At 45.5% G+C, this 19516-nt stretch overlaps 1 protein-coding gene across 1 annotated transcript in view; it reads left to right on the top strand.

Annotated features, from left to right (window-relative positions):
• The window catches only part of gfod1 (glucose-fructose oxidoreductase domain containing 1), a 43018-nt gene extending 24388 nt beyond the window's left edge, over positions 1-18630 (top strand). The window contains exon 2 of the mRNA XM_020494545.2: positions 11044-18630. Coding sequence (XP_020350134.1) covers positions 11044-11966 — 923 coding nt within the window. The 3' untranslated portion in view covers positions 11967-18630. The remainder of the gene's footprint in view (positions 1-11043) is intronic.
• Positions 18631-19516: the final 886 nt, after the last annotated feature.

The raw sequence follows: 19516 nt of genomic DNA, 5'->3' as shown, positions 1-19516 counted from the left end.
ATCCTCACCTGACATCACCGGCAAAAACGTTGCCTATGGGCACAAACCCACCGTCGCTGGACCAGACAGGACTGGCAAAAAGTGCTCTTCACTGACAAATCGCGGTTTTGTCTCAACTGGGGTGATTGTTAGATTTGCGTTTTATCGTCGAAAGAATGAGAGTTACATCGAGGCCTGTACTCTGGAGCGGGATCGATTTGGAGCTGTCTTGTGATTTCCTGCAAGACAGGAATGTTTGTGTTCTGCCATGGCCAGCGAAGTTCCCGGATCTCAATCCCATTGAGCATGTCTGGGACCTGTTGGATCAGAGGGTGAGGTCCAGGGCCATTTCCCCCAGAAATGTCTGGGACATTGCAGGTGCCTTGGTGGTAGAGTGGGGTAACATCTCACAGCAAGAACTGGCAAATCTAGTGCAGTCCATGAGGAGGAGATGCACTGCAGTACTTAATGCAGCTGGTGGCCACACCAGACACTGACTGTTACTTTTCATTTTGACCCCCCCTTTGTTCAGGGACACATTATTCAATTTCTGTTAGTCACATGTCTGTTGAAATTGTTCAGTTTGTCTCAGTTGTTGAATCTTATGTTCATACAAATATTTACACATGTTAAGTTTGCTGAAAATAAACGCAGTTGACAGTGAAAGGACCTTTTTATTTTTTTTACTAAGTTTAGATCTATTGTATCAATCAAATGTATTTATGAAGCCCTTTTTACATCATCAGATGTCAGAAAGGGCTTATACAGAAACACAGTCTATAACCCCAAAGAGCAAGCAATGCAAATGTAGAAGCACAGTGGCTTGGGAAAAACTCCCTAGAAAGGCAGGAACCTACTGTAGGAAGAAACCTAGAGACGAACCAGGCTCTGAGGGGTGGCCAGTCTTCTTCTGGCTGTGCCCGGTGGAGATTATTAGAGTACATGGCCATTAAGCCCCGATCATTCTTGTTCAAACGTTCATAGATAACCAGCAGGGTCAATGCCTGTACCACTGTATGCTGCTACTAAATGCAATGGCAGATGTTGTGGTAGTGCTTCATCTATTATGAATTCACTGTCCTTTTAAATGGATCAGTATGCACCATCTATGCAATGTAATGGCTGCACTCTAAGCATGTGGGAAGGCTCTGTTTATGGCTCCGGGGCATTAGTGGGAGTAAAATCTGGTTAATGCTTATGCCCTCGATCATCATCCAGACAGGACGGCCCTTGACCGCTAGCTATTGGAGCTCCTAGGATCATCCATACCCTTTATGAGCACAGCCAGATGTAAATAGGTGTTACTTTTCAAAGCCCTCCTGTTTGAATATTCTGTTCTAGCAGAAAATGTCCCAGACCTATTGACATTGGACGCTATTATATTTGACCCATTTCATTTGTAATACAGCAGTAAGGGCCTGTGTGACTTTGTTGGTAAAGCATGGCGAACGCATCGGCAGGGTTGTGGGTTCGAGTCCCACCAAGGGACCAGTATGTAAAAGTATGGTGTAGGTGTCTTGTTTATTTGGTTAGTTGTGGTGGAAAAGGTCAGTTAGTGAGCTTATCCCAGCACCAATGGGCACCGATTTAAGAGGGTCAGAGCCTGGGAGAAAGGAAAGGGGTTTGTTGGGTAACGTTTCCCACTGCCATTGGAACTACCTTTGCTGTGTTGTTTTTTGTTTCAGGGCCAGTTAAGCAAACATTGTTCTGTCCCTGGAGATGGGCCTATCCATCACTCCTTGGATGGACCATTTACATACTAATGTCTGACTGGGCACTGGACTGGAGGAGGCAAACCCAATGGAACAATGAGAGCAAATTAGTCAGCAGGAAGCTCTTTGTTTGAGGATATAGCGAGAATAACTTGTTTTTTTTCTTTTTGCTCAGTAATACCTCCTCCCTCTTGTAATTACTTCAAGACAAATTACATTTGGGCAAACAGCAGAAAGATGAGCTTGTTGCTGGGTGTCTGGTTTTCGTCTTTCTGTCGTATCCTTCCCTCTGACAGCTGATGTGTTTTCTAAACGTGTCCTAAACGTGTCCTATTTGTAGTGGCCTGATGCCCAGTTACTCAGCATATCTGACACTTCCAGTGAAATACAGTGACTGGCCGGCTCTGTATCATTCCACCTTTTATGATAAACATGGTTACAACATGGATACCGCAGAGGTTTGTAGCTCAACTTGGTTGATTTCTTTTCACTTCAGATAAATCCCTTTATCAGCATGGCCTCGCAAGCCGCCTGATCTCGCAAGCTCACATGATCGTTCGCTGCACGGTGATCAGTCTTGTAATTACAAGGGTAGTATCAAATGTTATTAGTCACAAGCACTGAACACAACAGGTGTTCAGTGAAATGCTTACTTACGAGCCCCTAACCAACATTGCAGTTAAAAATGTATAGATATGAGTAAGAAATAAGAGTAACGAGTAACTAAAGAGCAGCAATAAAATAATAATAGCGAGACTATATACAGGGGGGTACTGGTACAGAGTCAATGCTCGGGGGCACCGGTTAGTTGAGGTAATATGTACATGTAGGTAGAGTTATTAAAGTGACTATGCATAGATTATAACAGAGAGTAGCAGTGGTGTAAAGGGGGGGGGGGGGGGGTCTGAGGACCCATGCCAAATCTTTTCAGTCCCCTGAGGGGGAATAGGTTTTGTCGTGCACTCTTCACGACTGTCTTGGTGTGCATGGACCATGTTAGTTTGTTGGTGACGTGGACACCAAGGAACTTGAAGCTCTCAACCTGCTCCACTACAGCCCCGTCGATGAGAATGGGGGCGTTCTCGGTCCTCTCTTTCCCTGTAGTCCACAATCATCTCCTTTGTCTTGATCACGTTGAGGGAGAGGTGAGAATGTTGCACATTCTTAGCATAGGTTTGATTCAAGTCATTGCCATCTACTGTTTGGCACTCCATTAGCTAGTCTATATCTTTGTGTCTTTGCTTTGAGTTAAAGCCACTATCTTTTGCTCGTTCATGCAATCATAATGGATTTTGTTTGTTTGCCCCCCCCTTCTGCAGCTTTTTATCATTAATCAACGATATCAGCACATTCTCTCCCATCCACCAGTGTAAGTTGATAATGAGTCTGTAAGCTTCTGAAAAAGCCTTGGTTGATTAAACACTGATTGGGCAGAACATTGTGGCCTTGTGTTCAATGGCTGGGCTAATTACTTTTCCACCGGGTTGCTAGCAGACGACACACTTTGATCTTTGGAAGCCCACTCATTCCACTTAGTCTTGTACACTGCACCACCACACACACACACACACACACACACACACACACACACACACACACACACACACACACACACACACACACACACAGAGTCATATAGCATCCACAAGTGAAAAAGACTGCAAGGTAACAGCGGGTTAGCTCCTGTACAACGGCAGCATAATTCCACTGGCGGCAGGTAGCCTAGCGGTTAAGTGTTGGGCCAGTAAACAAAAGGTTGCTGGTTTGAATCACTGAGCGGGAAAGGTGGATAAATGGTCCGTTCTGCTCTTCAGCAAGGCAGTTAACCCCCAACAACTACCGGCTCCCCGTGCGCCGACGATTTGGACGACAACACCTCTGATTCAGAGGGGTTGGGGTTAAATGTGGAAGATCCATTTTGGTTGAATGCAACTGATCTGGTATACCCTTTCCCTGTTCCACACTATAAAAGCTGTCATTTTCCTATCTGAAGATCAATCTGTCTCGCAGACACACATTGTCTTGACTCTGCCTCAGAGAAGCATGTGCACATGACAGCGTTCATGATTGACCGGTTTTCCCTGTTTTTTAGTTTTTTTCAGCCGCTTCTATTTTTGGCATCCTAAAGTAGAGGGGGGCCTTGTGTTCAGCTGTCACACAGAAGCATCCATTTTAATATTTTAATCCACCTGGATTTTCCACATTGGACTTTCGGTCAGTGCAGTTGTTGCCCAGTTTTGTTAGCCAGGCTTATCCTCCAGCTCTACCCCTAGACGTTTAGCATAATTTGGAGCTCTGGTTATTAACTGTTTGGAGGTGAAAACACCACTACCAGCTAAATTCCAACCATAATTAGCATTAGCCTTACGGCTCTCTGTCCAGTATCCCAGAAGAGAGATTGTTGACCTGTCTTGTGTGCCTGGATGTGGACACTCCTCTCTGGGTGTGTTTGCTGCTGCAGCTGGGTGTGGATCGATGGTGCAGGGTGTGATAGGCTATGCTGCCTAGGGGGACCAGAAATTCAATACCACAGACACAGACTGCCTCTAGCTTCTGGTCTCTCTGTAACAAGCTTCCTCCACCACCACCTAAATCCCATTTCCCCTCCTCTACAGTCACCCTCCTCTGGCTTCCTTCCTCAACCTTATTGTTAATGTGCACGAACGCTGGATACGTGTGTTTGTGCGTAATTGGAATGCAATGCACTTCGGTGTACATATTGTCATTTTATGCAGCTTGTGCATGACACGTGCTTTTGCCTTCTTGTGCTTTTGCATCATGAATTTGCACTACATGTTTTGTCAATATACGCTACATGACCTGCTCTTCAAACATCTCATTCCAAAATCATGGGCACTAATATGGAGTTGGTCCCCCCTTTGCTGCTATAACAGCCTCCACTCTTCTGGGAAGTTTTTTGGAACATTGCTGCAGGGACTTTCTTCCATTCAACCACAAGAACATTAGTGAGGTCGGGCACTGATGTTGGGCCATTAGGGCTGGCTCGCAATCGGCCTTCCAATTCATCCCAAAGGTGTTCAATGGGGTTGAGGTCAGGGCTCTGCAGGCTAGTCAAGTTCTTCCACACCGATCTCAACAGACCTTTTCTGTATGGACCTCGCTTTGTGCATAGGGGCATTGTCATGCTAAAACAGGAAAGGGCCTTCCCCAAAGTGTTGCCACAAAGTTGGAAGCACATAATCGTCTAGAATGCCATTGAATGCTGGAGCATTAAGATTTCCCTTCACTGGAATTAAGGGGCCTAGCCCAAACTATGAAAAACAGCCCCAGACATGTATTCATCCACCAAACTTTACAGTTGGCACTATGCATTCAGGCAGGTAGCGTTCTCCTGGCATCCGCCAAACCCAGATTTGTCCGTCGGACTGCCAGATGGTGAAGCTTCATCACTCCAGATAACACGTTTCCACTGCTCCAGAGTCCAATGGTGCCGAGCTTCACGCCACTCCAGCCGATGCTTGGCATTGTGCATGGGGATGTTAGGCTTGTGGGAGGCTGCCCGGCCATTGAATCCCATTTCATGAAGCTCCCAACAAACAGTTATTGTACTGACATTGCTTCCAGAGGCAGTTTGGAACTCTGTAGTGAGTGTTGCAACCGAGGACAGACGATTTTTACGTTACGCGCTTCGGCACTCCCGTTCTGTGAGCTTGTGTGGACTACCACTTTGAGGCTGAGCCATTGTTTGTCCTACACATTTCCACTTCACAATAACAGCACTTACAGTTGACCGGGGCAGCACCAGCAGGGCTGAAATTTTACGAACTGACTTGTTGGAAAGGTTGCATGCTATGACGGTGCCACATTGAAAGTCACTGAGCTCATTAGCTAGGCCATTCTACTGCCAATGTTTGTCTATGCAGATTGCATGGCTGTGTGCTCTATTTCATACACCCATGAGCAGCGGGTGTGGCTGAAATGGCCAAATCCACATACTTTTATTTATATAGTGTCTATGCAGTGTTTGTGCAGTTGTGTGCGTCTGTATGTCACTTTCGTACCAGCATTAATACCAAACACACTATTCCCAGGGCTTAACTTGCTCCTGTCACGTCTGCCCTGGCTCCTTGATGTACATCTGGTGGGGATGGGTTGGTCATTAGAATGTTGGGATTTATCTGGCACAGTGGAGCGGTAAGCAGAACAGCTAGCGCCACGGGAAGCCCGCCGGCCCTTTGTCATAATGATGCTGCTGCTGCATTTCAAACTTCTCTGAGCGCACAATTCATTTACACCCACCTCCATATTCTCCCATAATCCCCCTCTTTCAATCAGAGTGCAATCTGAGCAAGCCACTGTGATAGGCTAAGAGGCGTCTATTGTGGATCACACGTCTTCGTTTGCCCCATAGAAGAGACGGAACCAGTTTTACCTGCCTCTGTTCCAGGGGGAGATGGAATGATGATACGCAGGTGTGTATTTTAAGCCCTGAGGTAATGCGGTCAGCAGAGGGATTTAGGAGGCATGGGGTGTCTCACTATGGTGAGGTGTGGCACTACTATCCTAGTCTCTGGCCACACTTGTGACAGTGACACATCTGGGACAAGTCTAGTGATTGGGGGAGGGGAAAACCCCCTCTGCAGTTACTCTTCCTGGTCTGATCACAACCCCTAGTTCCTCTTTCTAACCCATCAGTTCTTGCAGATCTGAATGAACTAAACTCAGCAAAAAAAGAAACGTCCTCTCACTGTCAACTGCGTTTATTTTCAACAAACTTAACATGTGTAAATATTTGTATGAGCATAACAAGATTCAACAACTAAGACATAAACTGAACAAGTTCCACAGACATAACAGAAATTGAATGTGTCCCTGAACAAAGGGGGGGTCAAAATCAAAGTAACAGTCAGTATCTGGTGTGGCCACCAGCTGCATTAAGTACTGCAGTGCATCTCCTCCTCATGGACTGATGTTACCCCACTCTTCTACCAAGGCAGATGCCTTGGTAGTTCCCAAACAATTCTGGGTGGACTGGCCCTAGACCTCACCCTCCGATCCAATAGGTCCCAGACATGCTCAATGGGATTGAGAGCCGGGCTCTTCACTGGCCATGGAAGAACACTGACATTCCTGTCTTGCAGGAAATCACACACAGAACGAGCAGTATGGCTGGTGGCATTGTCATGCTGGAGGGTCATGTCATGCAGGAAGGGTACCACATGAGGGAGGAGGATGTCTTCCCTGTAACGCGCAGCGTTGAGATTGCCTGAAATGACAACAAGCTCAGTCCGATGATGCTGTGACCCTCCACCTCCAAATCGATCCCGCTCCACAGTACAGGCCTCGGTGTAACTCTCATTCCTTTGACGATGAACGCGAATCCGACCATCACCCCTGGTGAGACAAAACCGCGACTCATCAGTGAAGAGCACTTTTTGCCAGTCCTGTTTGGTCCAGCGACGGTGGGTTTGTGCCCCTAGGCGACGTTGCCGGTGAGGATCTGACTTACAACAGGCCTACAAGCCCTCAGTCCAGCCTCTCTCAGCCAATTACGCACAGTCTGAACACTGATGGAGGGATTGTGCGTTCCTGGTGTAACTCAGGCAGTTGTTGCCATCCTGTACCTGTCCCGCAGGTGTGATGTTTGGATGTACTGATCCTGTGCAGGTGTTGTTACACGTGTCCGTCCTGTCTCCCTGTAGTGCTGTCCAGTATGGACATTGCAATTTACTGCCCTGGCCACATCTGCAGTCCTCATGCCTCCTTGCAGCATGCCTAAGGCACGTTCACGCAGATGAGCAGGGACCCTGGGCATCTTTCTTTTGGTGTTTTTCAGAGTCCGTATAAAGGCCTCTTTAGTGTCCTAAGTGGTCATAACTGTGACCTTAATTGCCTACCGTCTGAAAGCTGTTAGTGTCTTAATGGCCGTTCCACAGGTGCATGTTCATTAATTGTTTATGGTTAATTGAACAAGCATGGGAAACAGTGTTTAAACCCTTTACAATGAAGATCTGTAAAGTTATTTGGATTTTTACAAATTATCTTTGAAAGCCAGGGTCCTGAAAAGGGGACGTTTCTTTTTATGCTGAGTTTAGATAGGTGTAAGTTAGGTGTAGCCATCAGTTTGCATGCTCTTTATCTCTCTCTCTCTCTCACTCACTCACTCACTCACTCAAAGGGCAGTTGTATTCCTTTCTCCAGTGTTGATGACTGGAGGGATGTGTGATTACCTCTGTGGCGTTAAGTGGGTTCCCCCCTTCTTCTCCTCCTTTTTCACGTTTAATTCCTCCCAGTGACAGATGATGGGTAATTGAGAATGAAGATGCGATTCTTGGAGCCTAGTGACAATTAGGCTGCTCATTCATATTAGATCTGTTTTGAATGGTTTTATTTTGAAGAGAAATGGGCACATCGCCCATTGGAAACCATGACTGATCTTGAAGCTGTGTGGTGTCCACATGCCAGTGGCTTACTGCTAATCAGTGGTCTTACAGTGTTCGCTGCTCATTTTCCATGCTTGAATTTGTGGGTTTTGTTGGCCCAGATTTGATTGAGGTTTTCTCTGCTGCCTCGCCTATCAAATAGTCCTTTATCGTGCTACTGTATGATGTAAGAAGTTGTCATTGCTTAAGTGCTGTTAATATTGAATGTGTAGAGTATGTCCCATGGGAGATGTTCCAGTAGGTGCTTCCTTATTAACCAGAGCTATAAGACCTCATGACTCACTCTGATTTTAAACATGGATTTGCGTTAATGCTGTCAACATTTCTGTGTTGGTGAACAGTAGTAGCTTATATTAAATTTTTTTAAATAAAAACAGTTTCTGCCTATGACAGTCTATTGAGACTGTGATGAAAGAGACATATTGAGTCTCAATATAAATTTGTTCACCTACAGTCCTTGTCTAGTAAATTTTAAAGTCATAGACTGGGTGTCTCTAGGGATACATGAGAATCATTGAGATGACGGGATTGTCTCATGTTCAGTAGGTGATTCTGACAGGCGTCTTAAAATCAAAAGCACCCAATGAAGTTTGGCTGCTCATGACACTTGATGACTTCAAAATATGAAAAACCCAGGTTAGGTTTAACGAGAAGGGCAGTGTCAGCTCTGCCCTCTGAAATGGCAATCTGGTGTCGACCACATGCTTAGCATGGGGTGGAATTCCCACTACCCACTGCCAGCTTCCTCACTCTGTCAGGCAAGGCTAGTGGGTTCTTTGAACTACTGTATGCCTGGCGCTTAACATGCATTATTGATGGTAAGGGGCTGTTCTGCTCCATTACCGGACTCCCACTGGGACGTAGACACTACCTGTGAGATGCACACTTCACCCCAGCTAGCATTTCCTAACACGGTTAGTACTGTATTTCTACTAGGGAAACTTCACTTTAGTTACGGTTGGCTAACACAGTTAGCAATGACCTCCTCTATTTCTATGTGCCCTGGCTGTAAGAAGCCTCTGTCTGCCTGTTGCAAAGCTTTAGTCATTAGCGTTAGACTGGCTTCTCTAATCCGCCAGCAGCACCCTGGGGACAACTGCAGGAAGTGTGTACCGCAGGCCACATGATGGAATAAGCTCTCCTCCACCTTTTTTCTTTCTCGCTCTCTCTCTCTTGGTTGATTTCCCTTTCCCACTTTAGCTCTCTGTCTCACTCACATGTGCACCTCTCTTTCATTCTCTACCCCTCTCCATGTCCTCTGCATACTCTCTTCCTCACACTCAATCCCGCTCCCTCTAGCTTTGCTCTCATACACACACTCCCCTTTCCACTCAGGTGCTGTTGAGCTCGACTGATGACCTTCAGTGTGACCTCCAGAATCTAGCTAGCAACCTTTCAGACAGGAAGTGAGGGGAAGGCAACTCATGACTTGAAGAGCTGTCTGCACAGTAAAGGCCTCAGACGTAACGCATCAACACAGCGTGAGCTGGTGTGAGAATGGATTTGTAAAAGGGCCGCTTTTCATAGGCGTGAGAAATTGTGACAGGAACATTAGGCTAGGCTAAGACCGGCTCAGTTGAGCTTTTCGCTAGCAGCCTGGCTGTCTGTCACTAGATCTCACTCACTGCAGGCCTATGTGCCAAGTTGTTTAACTGAGAGCCGGCGGCACTTAACTTTTCGCAGGGGTGCAGATCTGGGGTCAGGCCTCCTCGATAAGGGTGCACTGTAGCCAGCCTCGTTGCCTTTGTCCAGGGGGAAGGTTTTTTCCATCGCACCGGAGAACTGGGTCAAGGGGATTAATTTCCTGGCCTGGCTGGATCTAGTCGTTCGGCGCTAATGGGAGATTAGCTGGGAAGTTTCAGTTCCAAAACGTCTCTGGGTGCCGCCTGCCTGTTCTTCACATGGGTTGGGGGGATATTTAGGAAGTGATTGGTGCCTCTAAATAGGGGTGGTTGGGATGTGGAATGGGTAAAGGAGGGGGTTTGAAGAGGTTGGATGTTTTCCCACCCCTGCTGTTCATCAATGTGACTGGATTAATTACAGGGGGCATTGTGTTCATGGGGGGGCAGGCTGGCCAGGAATCAGGTGGTGTAGGGGGGGTATCTATTGGCCTCCTATTACCAGAACGCTTTCATTACCATTGGGTGGTGGAGGGTCTTTTAAAAAAAAACTTTTTTGTATATACAATCTTTTGATTGGCCACCCACAATTCCCCATTGCTTTTATTTTATTGGCTGTCTGGTGTCCATTTTGTTTCTCAAAGTCACTGCAGACACAGAGTTATGAATAGGGTAATTGCTCAGCTCGGAGTAATGTGCCCTTGAGCGTAATAGTGTAATGGGCTATTAGCGGCTCTATGTTAATTGTTTTAGCCTTTCTCGCGGCACAGTCAGGGCAGTGTGTGAATAGCCTCGCTCGCTCTCGCTCTGCTGTTACATGGTTCATAGAAGCTATGTTTTGCCCAGCGTTCTTTTTGCAGCAGCTGTATTCCTCATAGATATCTGTAATGAGGTTGTGAGCACAGCACCACTGGGGGTTTGGTAAGTAGTGGAATTAAAAGAGGGCCTAATGAGGTTTCTCTCTCTCCCTCTCCTCATCCCTTTGGTCTCTTCACTCTCATTTGCTTCCCACAGCAGTCTAAAGTCAACCCTATCTGTACAGTAGGTACACTCATGACAGACAGACTGACTCTTTCCTCTCAGAAAAACAACAGTATTGACAAAGCTTCTAGAATGTTTTCTCATGTTTCATTTTCAGAATCACTTGTTGACCCGTGGGTTTAAAATCGTTTTGGAGAGGTTATGTTAGCATATTTGTGTCAGCTAGTCGGGGTGAGGGGTATCTGTTTTTTGCACTGATTAATGTCTCTTCAGGTGATGTTTTCATGGAGAGGAGGATATTATGTCTACATGTGAGTAACATTGGCCTCTCTCTCTCCCACTACCTAGGTATCGGTAAGAATGTGATCTGTGACCGAACCGCCACCCCACTGGATGCCTTTCGCATGATGTCGGCTGCCCAGTACTACCCCAAGCTGCTGAGCATCATGGGAAACGTACTGCGCTTCCTTCCCGCCTTCGTACGCATGAAGGAGCTAGTGGAGGAGGGCTACGTGGGGGAGCTGCTGGTCTGCGAGGCCCAGGTCCACAGCGGCAGCCTGTTGGGTAAGAAGTACAACTGGAGCTGTGACGACCTGATGGGCGGTGGGGGGCTGCACTCGGTAGGCAGCTACATCATTGACCTGCTCACCTTTCTCACGGGCCAGCGGGCGGCCAAGGTGCACGGCTTCCTCAAGACTTTCGTCAAGCAGACGGAGCACATCTGCGGCATCCGACAGATCACCAGTGACGACTTCTGCACCTTCCAGATGGTGCTGGAGGGCGGCGCCTGCTGCACCGTCACACTCAACTTCAACGTGCCTGGTGACTTCCGCCAGGAGGTGATCGTGGTGGGCACAGTGGGCCGGCTGACGGTCAGTGGCACGGACCTGTACGGCCAGAAGAACACCACGGAGGGAGGGCCGGAGCTACTTCTGAAAGACAGCACCCCTCTGGAGAAGGCCTCCCTACCGGAGAAGGCTTTCAGTGACATCCCTTCGCCCTACCTGACAGGAACCATCCGTATGGTGCAGGCGGTGCGTCAGGCCTTCGAGGACCAGGACGACCGGCGCACGTGGGATGAAAGGCCGCTGACTATGGCGGCCACATTTGAGGACTGCCTGTACGCACTTTGCGTGGTGGACACCATCAAGAAGTCCAACCAGTGCGGCGAGTGGCAGAACATTGAGGTAATGAAAGAGGAGCCCGAGGTAAGCCCGGCGTACCTTATCAGCGAGGCCATGCGGCGCAGCAGGATGTCGCTCTACTGCTAGCACTGGCACCTAAATGGCTGTCTGGTGCTAGAGACTGGGGGTGAGAGAGCTGTCACTGTGCCCTCATTGGTTCGCTACCCTAAAAAAAGATGTGAACAGTGATGAACTCCAATCTCCTTGTCCTCTCTTCTGCATGATCTATTCTGGAATCACTAAGCCGCGCATCGTGACTCTGAGAAAGTGGAGGAATAAAGAGCACCTCCAAAAACAAAAAGGCGTTGCCTTTGGATGCTACACTCGGGACAACAGTGGTTTAACTGTACCTCTAGAGAGGTGAATGTTTAATCCCCAGGGGGCTTCGGACCCTGTCTCTGTGTATGTCTGCTGTGTGTGAAACCAGAGAAGAAAAACGCAGAGAAATCAATTGTTTGTCTGGTAGGGCTTTTAGTGAGGTCCCCTCCTCCGGTTAAGTATGCAATAAATCCAATCAGAGCTCCAGGCTAGTGGAATTAAGTCATCCTAAGCAAAAAAAAAAGTGTGGTGGGTCCCCACTCATTCGCACTCAGAATTATGTCATCCTGCCTGAATCAAGGGAATGCCTTTTTTTGCCTGCTTCTCGTTTTTGTAGTAACGTCCATATGCAATAGACCGACACATAATCTGTGGATGGTGGTGCAATCCCATGCTATGCTGTGAGTAAAACCTAGGCACATGTTTTCTATCTCAAGGTCATGCCTGTTGCTAAGCTAATATCCTTAGCTTAGCCAGCTAGGTTAGCGGTGCATGCGATTTAAAGCTTATTACACAACAGCAGCAATGTAGAGTGAAACAATCAGTAATAGTGTCCCTCTGGGTTAGTGCATGAATGGGACACTTTCACGCATGAAACATTCCCATCTGCTTGTAAAGGCTAGTGTTTTGTGACTCTTTATAGTTTGTGTAAATATGTAGCTTAGTACTACTAACAGAAGGGCAAGTAGAACATGGCCTATTTTTTGAGAAGACCTCTGGTTTTCACCTCATCACTATCCACATCACTATCCACACAGGTTACACGAGATAATGGTAGTACAGTAGCATAAATTCACGAAGCCAAAACATTTTTGTATTTTATTCAAGCTCGATCTTATTGTTTCTCCAATGTTGATTGTGTTCGCCATCTGCATTTGCCTACTTTTCCATGGTCTTGTATAATACAAAAAAGTGAATATGGTTTAAAATGTGTCATGATATAAATGTACTGTATGTATTTTATTTCTTTTTAAACTATCTGCAAAAGACAGGAACTGGAACATGTTTTGATACACACACTGTTCAGTATCAAATTATTTATTTTAAATTTTGGACTGATTTCGTACTGTCTAGTTCGTGGGCGACAGTTGAGGTAAGAGAGGCCTTTTAGTATTCAGTTGCTCTGTGTGTTGGTCCATACTGTGGGATGTCTGAAGACAATGACTACTTTGGTTGGAGTATATAGACATTTTTTTAATCATGTGATCCTAATTTGTAATAAATGTTGATAGGTGCAGCCATTTTAAGATTTGTAGCTATTTAATCGTTATCTGTCCAGTCGGCCATTTTGCCCTGTATTCATGTTTCATCTATGTGATATATTGTGTTTGACAGTGGGTTTTGGAACATTTCATATTTTTCTGACTATGCTCCAGTTAGTTTATTTGGCATTTTGTGTCGTGCAAGTAATTTTTTTCAGTAGCTTTTCAACCAACCAGACAACCTTCTCACATGCCCGCTGACCTTTCCCAGGTTCTGTAAATATTATCTCTCACTGATGGGTGACCATGTGTTCTGCATAGAAACATGATAAGATGTCACCTGTTATACCATTGCAGATCATAATAGCTTATCAATACTGTAGACTTTCCCCTTTGTCCACTGAGGACCTTTTATACCATAAACATGCCTTGATCTTTTCAATGAAACCTGGACAACATTATACTGGAATAAACTCTCCAAAGTTGCACACTATGGTATAAGAACCCCCCGGTTACTTGATGGACTTTGCCATTTAAAGGATGGAGATATAGAGCAACATCTAAAGATGTGCTCTTTCCAACTCTCTCCGTTAGTCCCCTATATTCCTATCCCGGGTCAAGGGCCTTGTTTCAAACAACGCTCCTCTAAAGCTGCACCCAGAGAACAGGAGAGGAAGTCCCCTGTTGAGGCCTTATAGGGAGGACGTAGGAACCGTGGTTTAGTCCCCAGTCTTTCAGTCTGGATAAAACTCTATAGCTTTACATATATGACAGGAAAGAAATAGGGACTACATTAAATCAAACAGTTGAAGTAAACCCTTGCGAACACTTCACATTATAACGTATGCTGAATCAAACTTATTATCATGTAATATCAATGTAGGGGAGAAAGGGTCAATGCAAAGTAGAGAGGAGTCCCTTTGCCGGTTTGATCCAGCACCCATGTGTATTTAGGCTTAATCCTACATCTTGCTAAGGTGCTGTAGAGCAGTCCTCCTCAAACCTCTCCTCTAGAACCCCCAAATGTTTTCCTGATTCACCTCGTCAAGGCTTGCGTTTCTCTGCCCAGACATTGATGACGCATGCCAGTTATTACTGGCATTTTGCGTATCAGATAACCACATATGTTAGAGCAATCTGGTGCCCGACGGCACAGTTGATGAGGTGGCACGTGACCATTGGTTGAGTCATGCAACTTCTGACCAGGGGAATGCAACCAAGGGCTTGACGATTAGTTGATAAGTTGAATCAGGTGGAATAGATCAAATACGTGGACTGGCTGGTGGTCCCCGAGGAGAGGTTTGAGGATCACTGCTCTAGAGGCACCTTACCATTTTCTTCTACACTGAACAAAAATATAAACGCAACATGCAACAATTGCAAGGATTTTACTGAGTTTTATAATTCATGGAAGGAAATCAGTCAATTGAAATGCATTTCTCAGGCCCTAATCTATGGATTTCACATCACTGGGAATACAGATATGCATCTGTTGGTCACAGACACCTTAAACGAAAAGGTTGGGGCGTGGATCAGAAAACCAGTCAGTATTTGGTGTGACCTCCATCATGCAGCGCGACTCCTTCGCATGGAGTTGAATCAGACTGTTGATGGTGGCCTGTAGAATGTTATCCCACTCCTCTTCAATGGCTGTGCGAAGTTGCTGGATATTGTCGCAACCTGGAAAACGCTGTCGTACACATCGATTCAGAGCATCCCAAACATGGGTGACATGTCTGGTGAGTATGCAAGCCATGGAAGAACTGGGACATTTTCAGCTTCTAGAAATTGTATACAGATCTTTGCGACATGGGGCCCTGAATTCTGCCAGGCCGCAGTTGCAAATGAGAACTTGTTCTCAACTAGCCTACCTGGTTAAATAAAGGTGAAAAAAAAAAAAAATTCTCATTCTGAAACATGAGGTGATGGTGGAAGATGAATGGCACGACAATGGGCCTCAGGATCTCGTTTACGGATTCTATGTGCATTCAAACTGCCATCAATAAAATGTAATTGTGTTCGTTGTCTGTAGCTTATGCCTGCCCACACCATAACCCCACCGCCACCATGGGGCACTCTGTTTACCACATTGACATCAGCAAACCACTCGCCCACGCAACGCCATACGTTGCCATTTGCTTGGTACAATTGAAACCAGGATTCATCCGTGAAGAGCACACTTCTCCAGCGTGCCAGTGGCCATCAAAGGAGAGCATTTGCCCACTAAAGTCTGTTACGATGCCAAAATACAGTCAGGTCAAGACCCTGGTGAGGACGACGAGCATGCAGATGAGCTTCCCTGAGACGGTTTCTGACAGTTTGTGCAGATATTCTTCAGTTGTGCCAACCCACAGTTTCATCAGCTGTCAGGGTGTCTGGTCTCAGACGATCCCGCAGGTGAAGAAGCCAAATGTGGAGGTTCTGGGCTGGCGTGGTTACACGTGGTCTGGACGTACTGCCAAATTCTCAAAAATGACGTTGGTAGAGAAATTAACATTACATTCTCTGGCAAAAGCTCTAGTGGTAATTCCTACAGTCAGCATGCCAATTGCGCGCTCCTTCAAAACTTGAGACATCTGTGACAAAACTGCACATTTTAGAGTGGCCTTTTATTGTCCCCCGCACAAGGTGCACCTATGTATTGATCATGCTGTTTAATCAGCTTATTGATATGCCACACCTGTCAGGTGGATGGATTAGCTTGTCAATGGAGAAATACTCATGAACAGCGATGTGAACAAATGTGTGCACAACATTTGAGAGAAATAAGCTTTTTGTGCTTATAAAACATTTCTGGGATGTTTTATTTCAGCTCATGAAACATGGGACCAACACTTTACATGTTGCGTTTTATATTTCTGTTCAGTGTAAATATCCAGGCCAGTTGATGTAAAATGGGTTGGGTATTTAAGTTGTTGAATATTTAATGTCTGAAATGATAAGATTTCATGCATCTGATGTCTGCTGATTTGATTTATACATTTGAATTTAATCCGGGGGTGTAAATCTCATTCCACGGAGGGCCTAGTGTCTGCAGGTTTTGTTTTTTCCTTTCAATTAAGCCCTAGACAACCAGGTGTGGGGAGTTCCTTACTATTTGCTTAATTCATCAGTCATGTTCAAGGGAGGAGCGAAACCCGCAGACACTCTGCCCTCCTTGGAATGAGTTTGACACCCGTGATGTCATTTCTTTATGCCATTTTTTTTTTTATAAAGTGTATGTTTCAGGTATCAGCTAATATTGGTTATTTTTTATGATAAAATGGATATGGATTTGAATGGACAACTGCTGTATTACCATCAAAGCTGCAACACCTGGACTATTACTACTGCGGTCAATACAACTGGAAGACGTGTATCACTGTACCTGAAGGTATTACCCTGAGAGCACTGTAGGGGTGCCGTTGTCTGAGGACACTGTAGTCACTGTCTGTCTAGTATGGGGGGAAAAAAGAAGACCAGTCACATTACTTATTGTCATTGCTCACTTCGCTTGTGGGTTCTTACGATGCATCCAGCTCTTGGCTTCAAAAAAGAACAAAACTTGAAACACGGGGGAGATGTTACAGTTCAAAATGTTGTGTGTGTGTTGCTGAAATGTATATATTTTAGATCTCCTTGCTGTGCCAGCATTTACAAACACTTGAGGAGATTGGGGTTTCCTTCTTCAGCATAGCTAGTAATCTAGCTATGTGTGATAGATTTGGGAAACAAAGACTCAAATGTGGTTTGGCCACCTGACTCTGCAATTCCCCTCCCCCTCTCCCTGCCCTCAGTGCCCTAAGGGGGTCACTCTGTTCATAATGAGAGAAGCAACCTCAAAGAAGGTGCTTCTTGTGCACCCTCAGTTCGTCACCTAGCAACCACTGTGGCAGCCACTGTGCCAAAACTCATCCCATCTTGGATTTTTTTCCCCCCTACTCATTCTCTCTCCTTTTCCTGTTTCTGTGTTTTGTGTTTCACTGACACACTTTCTTCCTCTCTCAACATTTCTCTTCTTCACTCTCTTTTATTCTGTCTGTCTGCCTCTCTCTCACACACACAGACAGCCTGGAGGACAAACTCACTTGGTGCTTCTGCAGACCTCTGCTACCTTAGCATTTTGTTCACCATTCTGTTTAAAGAGCCTCTTTATATTTAAGCTGTAAGAGGACACATGATATTGATATATTTCCCCCACATTTCACCTACCATACAAAGTGTCCTTTGTCATTCATTATGTCACAGACAAAGCAACCACTGGGCAAGGAAGCTTACATTAAGCCTGCTTATTTTGATGAAAAAATAATTTGTTGTAATTGTATTGATGATGATGACGATGGTCATTTGATATGTTATGTCTTATCTCAATGTAGATATGATGGCAAAAGTCAGTTAAGCAAATGACTACTGCTGTTAGTTGGGTGACTGTTTCCCTTCATACTGAGGAAACCCTAAACTCTACTCCTACTTGCCCTAGTGTCCATTTTCTTGACTCCAGGCTGGAGTAGCCAATCAGGCAGTAGCCAATCTGGTAGTCCCAGACTCCCGGCCCCTTTTGTTTACTGGGCTCATTAGGTCAGAAGTGGTGACTATGGTGACCGCTGAAAAGGGTGACACACGCACACCGGAACCCTCCCCAACAGGTTAGTAAATGCTGATAATCACAGTTTGCTGTACCGTTAAATTGCTTAGTTCATGTTGAAGGAAATATCCGTCTTGATGCTGTAATGATGTTTGTTGACTATTTATTATACTATAAGTATATCGTGGACGCATGGACCTTTGTAAATATTTTGAACCAATAGGCTCATATTAATCAGTCTTAAACTAGAGAATGTACTGTAGGAATATATTTATATCTATATTTTCTATATATCTGAAAATGACAGTTGTGATTTGGGAGTTGGGTGTCACATTAACGGTCCTCATTTCTCTCTTTGTGGAATATGGAAAGGCATGATCATGTGCATCTGTTAATGAAGTCTTCATTCATTCCTTGGGCTGGCTCTGTGAACCCTTTGTCAGTGTTCTACTGTTTGATCTCCCCGCTCCAGTGCTCTGCATCGCTATTGTGTATGTGTGTGTTAACAGTAAGCGAATGTGTGTGTGTGTGTGTTGCTGGGGGGGGGAAATGTGTCTTGTTCTGAACACATCACCCTGGTGTTCATGAAAGCCTGCAACATGGTTTACCGCTTTAAAACTTGTCCGATGCTGCAGTTTAGGGATAAAAAAAAATTGATACCTACCTACACCTTGTCATGGTTTCCTTTCTTCACTGCATCACAGCCTTATCACTGCACATAGTCTGGAATTACTCAGACATATCAGTAGTTACTCAGGCCCTTCATCACGCTCCTCTCCCTCCATCTCTTCACACACATTAGCCTTTTCCAGTTGCGGCTAACCAGAATGGTAAGATTAGCTTGAATACTGACATACACATTGATGTTTTGAACCTCCTGATGTCAGTAAAGACCATCTCTAAAGAGGCGCTGACAGAGGCCTTCTGCTGCCACCTAGTGACTGGAATAGAAACTGCCTGTTATCTCCACAACCACTATCAACATAATGCAGAACTATTTAATGACACTATTTTAGGGCTTGTGGTTTCCTTCCTTCTAATCTGGGACTAAATCAGATGTGTAAGCAATGACTAAGTAAGCTGAAAGGTTTCTGCCTCCTTATTTGCAGCTCTTGTAAAAGTTGTCTCCCTCATGTTTCACCCCAGATAACCTCCTATTCAACTCGGTAGAAAATGTGAAGGGGAAACAACCAAAAGGAATGAATTAAGGCCCACACCCACAGTTCCACCAAACAACATCAAACAGACAATTTCCCTGCAGAATGGCGTCAAACGTGGTTTCTATATGTTAGATGTGTTTAACACCGTTCCATATATCCCCTTCCAGCCATTACAATGAGGCTGTCCTCCTAAAGCTCCTCCCACCAGCCTCCTCTGGTGTGCAATGCATAAGAAGCCGGTTAAAACCCGCTGTAAATTCACATCAATGAAATGTGTGGCCGTGGTACTTTATAAGGAGCTTAAGGGGGGCTAGAGCAATCTGCTGGTAATGCAAGGTACATTTAAATGGCAGTGATATGGAGAGAAAGAGAGCTGGTTTGATGCCCCTGCAG

The sequence above is a fragment of the Oncorhynchus kisutch genome, linkage group LG11 (assembly GCF_002021735.2).
Source record: "Oncorhynchus kisutch isolate 150728-3 linkage group LG11, Okis_V2, whole genome shotgun sequence".
Taxonomy (NCBI): domain Eukaryota; kingdom Metazoa; phylum Chordata; class Actinopteri; order Salmoniformes; family Salmonidae; genus Oncorhynchus; species Oncorhynchus kisutch.
The sequence above is the reverse complement of the archived record's forward strand: the minus strand, read 5'-3'. Positions and strand labels throughout refer to the sequence as shown.